Consider the following 10318-nt stretch of genomic DNA (forward strand, 5'->3'; position numbering starts at 1 on the left):
GATCCACACAGTTGAATGCCTTTGCATCGTGAATAAAACATAGGTAAACATCCCTCTGGTATTCTCTGCTTTCAGCCAGGATCCATCTGACATCAGCAATGATATCCCTGGTTCCACGTCCTCTTCTGAAACTGGACTGAATTTCAGGCAGTTCCCTGTTGATACACTGCTGCAGCCATTTTTGAATGATCTTCAGCAAAATTTTGCTTGTGTGTGATATTAATGCTAAAAAAAAAAATTTTTTTTATATTGTTCTATAATTTCCACATTTGGTTGGATCAACTTTCTTGGGAATAGGCATAAATATGGATCTCTTCCAGTCATTTGGCCAGGAAGTTGTCTTCCATATTTCTTGGCATAGATGAGTGAGATCCTCCAGCACTGCATCCATTTGTTGAAACATCTCAAATCTCAATTGATATTCCATCAATTCCTGGAGCCTTGTTTTTCGCCAATACCTTCAGAGCACCTTGGACTTCTTCCTTCAGTACCATCGGTTCCTGATTGCATGCTACCTCTTGAAATGGTTGAACATTGGCTAATTATTTTGATATAATGACTCTGTGTATTCCTTCTTTTGATGCTTCCTGCATCATTTAATATTTTTCCCATAGGATCCTTCACTATTGCAACTCGAGGCTTGAATTTTTTCTTCAGTTCTTTCAGCTTGAGAAACACTGAGTGTGTTCTTCCCTTTTGGTTTTCCATTTCCAGCTCTCTGCACTTGGCATTATAATACTTAACTTTGTCTTCTCGGGCAGCCCTTTGAAATCTTCTGTTCAGTTCTTTTACTTCATCAATTTTTTCTTTTGCTTTAGCTGCTCCACGTTCAAGAACAAGCTTCAGAGTCTCCTCCGACATCCATCTTGGTCTTTTCTTTTTCCTGTCTTTTCAATGACCTCTTGCTTTTTCATGTATGATGTCCTTCATGTCATTCGACATCTCACCCAGTCTTTGGTCACCAGTGTTCAATGCGTCAAGTGTATTTTTCAGATGGTCTCTAAATTCAGGTGAGATATACTCAAGGTCATATTTTGGCTCTTGAGGACTTGCTCTGATTTTCTTTGGTTTCAGCTTGAACTTGCATAGGAGCAATTGATGGTCTGTTCCACAGTCGGCCCCTGGCCTTGTTCTGATTGATGATATTGAACTTTCCCATTGTCTCTTTCCACAGATGTAGTCAGTTTGATTTCTGTGTGTTCCATCTAGCGAGGTCCATGTATATAGTCGCCATTTGTGTTGATGAAAGAAGGTATTTGCAATGAAGAAGTCGTTGGTCTTGCAAAATTCTATCATTCGATCTCCAGCATTGTTTCTATCACCAAGGCCACATTTTCCAACTACTAATCCTTCTTCTTGTTTCCAACTTTCACATTAAAATCACCAGTAATTATCAATGCATCTTGATTGCATGTTCGATCAATTTCAGACTGCAACTGCTGATAAAAATCTTCTATTTCTTTATCTTTGGCCCTAGCGGTTGGTGCGTATATTTGAATAATAGTCATATTTACTGGTCTTCCTTGGAGGCATATGGATATTATCCTATCAGGGACAGCATTGTACTGCAGGATAGATCTTGAAATGTTCTTTTTGATGATGAATGCAACATCATTTGTCTTCAAGTTTTCATTCCCGGCATAGTAGACTATATGATTGTCCAATTCAAAATGGCCAATACCAGTCCATTTCAGTTCACTAATGCCTAGGATACTGATGTTTATGTATTCCATTTCATTTTTCACGATTTCCAATTTTCCTAGATTCATACTTTGTACATTCCAGGTTCCGATTATTAATGGATGTTTGCAGCTGTTTCTTCTCATTTTGAGTCGTGCCACTTCAGCAGATGAAGGTCCCGAAAGCTTTACTCCATCCACGTCATTAAGGTTGACTCTACTTTGAGGAGGCAGCTCTTCCCCAGTCATCTTTTGAGTGCCTTCCAACCGGGGGGGCTCATGTTCCAGCACTACATCAGACAATGTTCTGATGCTATTTACAAGGTTTTCACTGGCGATGCTTTTCCGAAGTAGACTGCCAGCTCCTACTTCCTAATCTGTCTTAGTCCGGAAGCTCAGCTGAAACCTGTCCTCCATGGGTGACCCTGCTGGTATCTGAATACCGGTAGCATAGCTTCCAGCATCACAGCAACATGCAAGCCCCCACAGTACAACAAACTGACAGACACGTGGGGATTAATATACTTATTGCTCTATATAAAATCCAAAAACATACCTGGTGCTTAAAGGACAGTACTTTACTTACCGGCAGGGCTGCATTTGGGAGCAGAGGACCAGTCAACTTCCGTACATGTAATGCTGCTTTGATTATTTGCAAGTTTGTAGCCCGTGTCACATAAAATTTGCACAGTGTCACCTTCCTGGTGTATTTGTCCTGAAGATGAAGAATGTCCATTTTCCACCGAAGGAAAAAAGCACTGTCCTAAAGACCCAAAAGATGACTAATATGTAACATAGAATTTAGAAACTATTACATTGTACAATCTTTAAAAGAGAAATCATGTGTAAAAATTAGTTACATAAAAAAGTTAATGGGAGGCGAGGAGCCAAGATGGCGGACTAGGCAGACGCTACCTCGGATCCCTCTTACAACAAAGACATGGAAAAACAAGTGAATTGGTCACATACATAACAATCTACGAACGCTGAACAACAAACACAGATTTAGAGACGGAGAACGAACTAATACGGGGAAGCAGCGATTGTTTCCAGAGCCTGGAGCCAGCGTACCACTCAGGTACGGCACAATCACAGAGAGCGGCTCCATCCCCCTGAACTAACCCCGGGAGGGGGACCAGCCGGTTCCGCGGGCGGTGTGGGACGCAGCCGGTAGGAGAAGTCCCCGGGAGGCATTGACTTGTCTTGGAGCAGGAAGAGCAGCGTCCCAGCCAGGGAACCATCCCGCCGGGATTTGGACTGGACGCAGCAGATTTTCTGGAAAAACTAGTTTCCCAGTGATGGCTCGGAGAAAACAATCCATATCAAACCACTTAAAGAAGCAGACCATGACAGCTTCTCCAACACCCCAAACAAAATAATCAAAATCTTTCCCAAATGAAGATACAATCCTGGAATTATCAGATACAGAATATAAAAAAATAATTTACAGAATGCTTAAAGATATCACAAATGAACTTAGGATAACTGCAGAAAAAGCCAAGGAACACACTGATAAAACTGTTGAAGAACTCAAAAAAATTATTCAAGAACATAGTGGAAAAATTAATAAGTTGCAAGAATCCATAGAGAGACAACATGTAGAAATCCAAAAGATTAACAATAAAATAACAGAATTAGACAACGCACTAGGAAGTCAGAGGAGCAGACTCGAGCAATTAGAATGCAGACTGGGACATCTGGAGGACCAGGGAATCAACAGCAACATAGCTGAAAAAAAATCAGATAAAAAAATTAAAAAAAAATGAAGAAACCCTAAGAATTATGTGGGACTCTATGAAGAAGGATAACCTGCGGGTGATTGGAGTCCCAGAACAGGGAGGGGAGACAGAAAACACAGAGAAAATAGTTGAAGAACTCCTGACAGAAAACTTCCCTGACATCATGAAAGACGAAAGGATATCTATCCAAGATGCTGATTGAACCCCATTTAAGATTGATCCAAAAAGAAAAACACCAAGACATATTGTCATCAAACTCACCAAAACCAAAGATAAACAGAAAATTTTAAAAGCAGCCAGGGAGAAAAGAAAGGTTTCCTTCAAGGGAGAATCAATAAGAATAAGTTCAGACTACTCAGCAGAAACCATGCAGGCAAGAAGGGAATGGGACGACGTGTACAGAACACTGAAGGAGAAAAATTGCCAGCCAAGGATCATATATCCAGCAAAACTCTCTCTGAAATATGAAGGCGAAATTAAGATATTTACAGACAAGCACAAGTTTAGAGAATTTACAAAAACCAAACCAAAGCTACAAGAAATACTAAAGGATATTGTTTGGTCAGAGAACCAATAATATCAGATATCAGCACAACACAAGGTCACAAAACAGAATGTCCAGATATCAACTCAAATAGGGAAATCACAAAAACAAACAAATTAAGATTAATTAAAAAAAATACACATAACAGGGAATCATGGAAGTCAATAGGTAAAGATCACAATAATCAAAAAGAGGGACTAAATACAGGAGGCATTGAACTGCCATATGGAGAGTGATACAAGGCGATATAGAACAATACAAGTTAGGTTTTTACTTAGAAAAATAGGGGTAAATAATAAGGTAACCACAAAAAGGTATAACAACTCTATAACTCAAGATAAAAGCCAAGGAAAACGTAACGACTCAACTAACATAAAGTCAAACACTATGAAAATGAGGATCTCACAATTTACTAAGAAAAACGCCTCAGCACAAAAAACTATGTGGAAAAATGAAATTGTCAACAACACACATAAAAAGGCATCAAAATGACAGCACTAAAAACTTATTTATCTATAATTACCCTGAATGTAAATGGACTAAATGCACCAATAAAGAGACAGAGAGTCACGGACTGGATAAAGAAACACGATCCATCTATATGCTGCCTACAAGAGACACACCTTAGACTTAGAGACACAAACAAACTAAAACTCAAAGGATGGAAAAAAATATATCAAGCAAACAATAAGCAAAAAAGAAGAGGAGTAGCAATATTAATTTCTGACAAAATAAACTTTAGACTTAAATCCACCACAAAGGATAAAGAAGGACACTATATAATGATAAAAGGGACAATTGATCAGGAAGACATAACCATATTAAATATATATGCACCCAATGACAGGGCTGCAAGATATATAAATCAAATTTTAACAGAATTGAAAAGTGAGATAGATACCTCCACAATTATAGTAGGAGACTTCAACACACCACTTTCGGAGAAGGACAGGACATACAGTAAGAAGCTCAATAGAGACATGGAAGATCTAATTACAACAATCAACCAACTTGACCTCATTGACTTATACAGAACTCTCCACCCAACTGCTGCAGAATACACTTTTTTTTCTAGTGCACATGGAACATTCTCTAGAATAGACCACATATTAGGTCATAAAACAAACCTTTGAAGAATCCAAAACATCGAAATATTACAAAGCATCTTCTCAGACCACAAGGCAATAAAACTAGAGATCAATAACAGAAAAACTAGGGAAAAGAAATCAAATACTTGGAAAATGAACAATACCCTCCTGAAAAAGACTGGGTTATAGAAGACATCAAGGAGGGAATAAGGAAATTCATAGAAAGCAACGAGAATGAAAATACTTCCTATCAAAACCTCTGGGACACAGCGAAAGCAATGCTCAGAGGCCAATTTATATCGATAAATGCACACATACAAAAAGAAAAAAGAGCCAAAATCAGAGAACTGTCCCTACAACTTGAACAAATAGAAAGTGAGCAACAAAAGAATCCATCAGGCACCAGAAGAAAACAAATAATAAAAATTAGAGCTGAACTAAATGAATTAGAGAACAGAAAAACAATTGAAAGAATTAACAAAGCCAAAAGCTGGTTCTTTGAAAAAATTAACAAAATTGATAAACCCTTGGCTAGACTGACTAAAGAAATACAGGAAAGGAAACAAATAACCCGAATAAGAAACGAGAAAGACCACATCACAACACAACCAAATGAAATTAAAAGAATCATTTCAGATTATTATGAGAAATTGTACTCTAAGAAATTTGAAAACCTAGAAGAAATGAATGAATTCCTGGAAAAACACTACCTACCTAAACTAACACATTCAGAAGTAGAACAACTAAATAGACCCATAACAAAAAAAGAGATTGAAACGGTAATCAAAAAACTCCCAACAAAAAAAAGCCCTGGCCCGGACGGCTTCACTGCAGAGTTCTACCAAACTTTCAGAGAAGAGTTAACACCACTACTCCTGAAGGTATTCCAAAGCATAGAAAATGACGGAATACTACCCAACTCATTCTATGAAACCACCATCTCCCTGATACCAAAACTAGGTAAAGACATTACAAAAAAAGAAAATTATACACCTATATCCCTCATGAACATAGATGCAAAAATCCTCCACAAAATTCTAGCCAATAGAATCCAACGACACATCAAAAAAATAATTCACCATGATCAAGTGGGATTTATACCAGGTATGCAAAGCTGGTTTAATATCAGAAAAACCATTAATGTAATCTATCACATAAATAAAACAAAAGACAAAAAGCACATGATCTTATCAATTGATGCAGAAAAGGCATTTGACAAAGTCCAACACCCATTTATGATAAAAACTCTTACCAAAATAGGAACTGAAGGAAAATTTCTCAACATAATAAAGGGCATCTATGCAAAGCCAATAGCCAATATCACTCTAAATGGAGAGAACCTGAAAGCATTTCCCTTGAGAACGGGAACCAGACAAGGATGCCCTTTATCACCGCTCTTATTCAACATCATCATGCTGGAAGTCCTAGCCAGGGCAATTAGGCTAGACAAAGAAATAAAAGGTATCCGGATTGGCAAGGAGGAAGTAAAATTATCACTATTTGCAGATGACATGATCTTATACACAGAAAACCCTAAGGAATCCTGCAGAAAACTACTGAAACTAATAGAAGAGTTTGGCAGAGTCTCAGGTTATCAAATAAACATACAAAAATCACTTGGATTCCTCTACATCAACAAAAAGAACACCGAAGAGGAAATAACCAAATCAATACCATTCACAGTAGCCCCCAAGAAGATAAAATACTTAGGAATAAATCTTACCAAGGATGTAAAAGACCTATACAAAGAAAACTACAAAGCTCTACTACAAGAAATTCAAAAGGACATACTTAAGTGGAAAAACATACCCTGCTCATGGATAGGAAGACTTAACATAGTAAAAATGTCTATTCTACCAAAAGCCATCTATACATTTAACGCACTTCCGATCCAAATTCCAATGTCATATTTTAAGGGGATAGAGAAACAAATCACCAATTTCACATGGAAGGGAAAGAAGCCCCGGATAAGCAAAGCACTACTGAAAAAGAAGAAGAAAGTGGGAGGCCTCACTTTACCTGATTTCAGAACCTATTATACAGCCACAGTAGTCAAAACAGCCTGGTACTGGTACAACAACAGGCACATAGACCAATGGAACAGAATTGAGAACCCAGACATAGATCCATCCACGTATGAGCAGCTGATATTTGACAAAGGACCAGTGTCAATTAATTGGGGAAAAGATAGCCTTTTTAACAAATGGTGCTGGCATAACTGGATATCCATTTGTAAAAAAATGAAACAGGACCCATACCTCACACCATGCACAAAAACTAACTCCAAGTGGATCAAAGACCTAAACATAAAGACTAAAATGATAAAGATCATGGAAGAAAAAATAGGGACAACCCTAGGAGCCCTAATACAAGGTATAAACAGAATACAAAACATTACCAAAAATGATGAAGAGAAACCCGATAACTGGGAGCTCCTAAAAATCAAACACCTATGCTTATCTAAAGACTTCTCCAAAAGAGTAAAAAGACCACCTACAGACTGGGAAAGAATTTTCAGCTATGACATCTCAGACCAGCGCCTGATCTCTAAAATCTACATGATTCTGTCAAAACTCAACCACAAAAAGACAAACAACCCAATCAAGAAGTGGGCAAAGGATATGAACACACATTTCACTAAAGAAGATATTCAGGCAGCCAACAGATACATGAGAAAATGCTCTCGATCATTAGCCATTAGAGAAATGCAAATTAAAACTACGATGAGATTTCATCTCACACCAAGAAGGCTGGCATTAATCCAAAGAACACAAAATAATAAATGTTGGAGAGACTGCAGAGAGATTGGAACTCTCATACACTGCTGGTGGGAATGTAAAATGGTACAACCACTTTGGAAATCTATCTGGCGTTATCTTAAACAGTTAGAAATAGAACTACCATACAACCCAGAAATCCCACTCCTGGGAATATACCCTAGAGATACAAGAGCCTTCATACAAACAGATATATGCACACCCATGTTTATTGCAGCTCTGTATACAATAGCAAAAAGCTGGAAGCAACCAAGGTGTCCATCAAAGGATGAATGGGTAAATAAATTGTGGTATATTCACACAATGGAATACTACGCTTCGATAAAGAACAGTGATGAATCTGTGAAACATTTCATAACATGGAGGAAGCTGGAAGGCATTATGCTGAGCGAAATGAGTCAGAGGCAAAAGGACAAATATTGTATAAGACCACTATTATAAAATCTTGAGAAATAGTAAACCTGAGAAGAACACATACTTTTGTGGTTCCGAGGGGGGGAGGGAGGGAGGGTGGGAGAGGGTTTTTTATTGATTAATCAGTAGATAAGAACTGCTTTAGGTGAAGGGAAAGACAACACTCAATACATGGAAGGTCAGCTCAATTGGACTGGATCAAAAGCAAAGAAGTTTCCGGGATAAAATGAATGCTTCAAAGGTCAGCGGAGCAAGCGCGGGGGTCTGGGGAACATGGTTTGAGGGGACTTCTAAGTCAATTGGCAAAATAATTCTATTATGAAATCATTCTGCATCCCACTTTGAAATGTGGCGTCTGGGGTCTTAAATGCTAACAAGCGGCCATCTAAGATGCATCAATTGGTCTCAACCCACCTGGAAAATGAAGAACACCAAGGCCACATGACAACTAAGAGCCCAAGAGACAGAAAGGGCCACATGAACCAGAGACCTACATCATCCTGAGACCAGAAGAACTAGTTGGTGCCCGGCCACAATCGATGACTGCCCTGACAGGGAGCACAGCAGAGGATCCCTGAGGGAGCAGGAGATCAGTGGGATACAGACCCCAAATTCTCATGAAAAGACCAAACTTAATGGTCTGACTGAAACTAGAGGAATCCCAGCGGCCATGCTCCCCAGACCTTCTGTTGGCACAGGACAGGAACCATCCCCGAAGACAACTCAGCAGACATGAAAGGGACTGGTCAGCAGGAGGGAGAGAGACACTCATGAAGAGTGAGCTAATTATATCAGGTGGACACTTGAGATTGTGTTGGCAACTCTTGTCTGGAGAGGGGATGGGAGGATAGAGAGAGAGGGAAGCCGGCAAAATTGTCAAGAAAGGAGAGACTGAAAGGGCTGACTCAAGAGGGGGAGAGTAAGTGGGAGTAGGGAGTGAGATGTATGTAAACTTATATGTGACAGACTGATTGGATTTGTAAACGTTCACTTGAAGCTTAATAAAAGTTATAAAAAAAAAATTAATGGATGTTAAAAAAGAAAAATATGCAACTCCTTCAATCACTGCTTTGTAACAGAAAGCAGTTTTTACCTGTAAGAGGTTTTTAGATATTAAAGAAGTTACTATTTTTATTTCTCGTTTGATTCTCATGAATTGCTTTCCAGAGGTGGAAGCAGAAGACTTTTATGTCCTTGGTGGGCTTGCCTCTGTTTTCTCTGTCAGGATCCTCTCTCACTTTCTGCCATTCCTCTACATTCATCAAAAGAATAACACATAGATAATTTTAAGGAACAAAAGATGTGATAAATGGAAAACACAAAAATAGGGAAAATAGCATAAACAAAATTGCACCTTGAATATTCAAAAAAGTATCAAATTTTACATCAGATATACAGAAAAATGAAATGTCTTGAAAAAAGCTGTGTTCACACATTATAAAATCAGTGTTTACATATTAGCAGTTAAAATCATTGAGGAAATCCTGGTGGCGTAGCAGTTAAGTGACAAAAGTAGGATTTAAAACTAAAACATTTGGACATTAAAATATTTAGCAAAAGTATATATATATATATATATATATTCTTTCTCATTAGATTTACATGAGCAACTCCTTACGAAAAGAAGAAAAATGACACGTATTACTTTTCTGGCTCATCTGGTCCCCACCCCAGGATTGTGAAGACTGATCTCTTCAGGCACATCTCACTCCACTCATGAATGATCTTCCAGATAATGGTGAGAGCATTTACTCACTGCGACACTTTGGTATTGGTGACCAGCCTTCCTCTGTGCAGGTTATTCGAGTCCAGAGAGACTGCGAAGCAGACACATAGCTATGATCACAGGTATAGTACAAATATTTTCCCATAGCAACTGGGAAGATTCTTTTAGGCTGATTTTCACCATATGTTTTTTCACGTTTTATTTCTGGAAAATTACAAATTTTCTCTTGGGAAAAACAAAACAAATAATACACAGGTTTATTAAAAATAATACTTTAAAAATGACATCAATAATTCTATTATTACATATAGCTGAATTTGTCAGTTGTGTTAGTTATCTGGGGACTGGGAA

The 10318-nt window shown here is 38.2% G+C and overlaps 1 protein-coding gene across 1 annotated transcript in view; it reads right to left on the reverse strand.

The window, feature by feature from the left end:
• Positions 1–10112, reverse strand: part of LOC135228644 (complement factor H-related protein 2-like) — a 34135-nt gene extending 24023 nt beyond the window's left edge. Inside the window, 2 exon segments of the mRNA XM_064276480.1 lie at positions 2266–2442; positions 9998–10112. Coding sequence (XP_064132550.1) covers positions 2266–2442; positions 9998–10112 — 292 coding nt within the window.
• Positions 10113–10318: the final 206 nt, after the last annotated feature.

Source organism: Loxodonta africana, chromosome 25, assembly GCF_030014295.1.
Source record: "Loxodonta africana isolate mLoxAfr1 chromosome 25, mLoxAfr1.hap2, whole genome shotgun sequence".
Taxonomy (NCBI): Eukaryota; Metazoa; Chordata; class Mammalia; order Proboscidea; family Elephantidae; genus Loxodonta; species Loxodonta africana.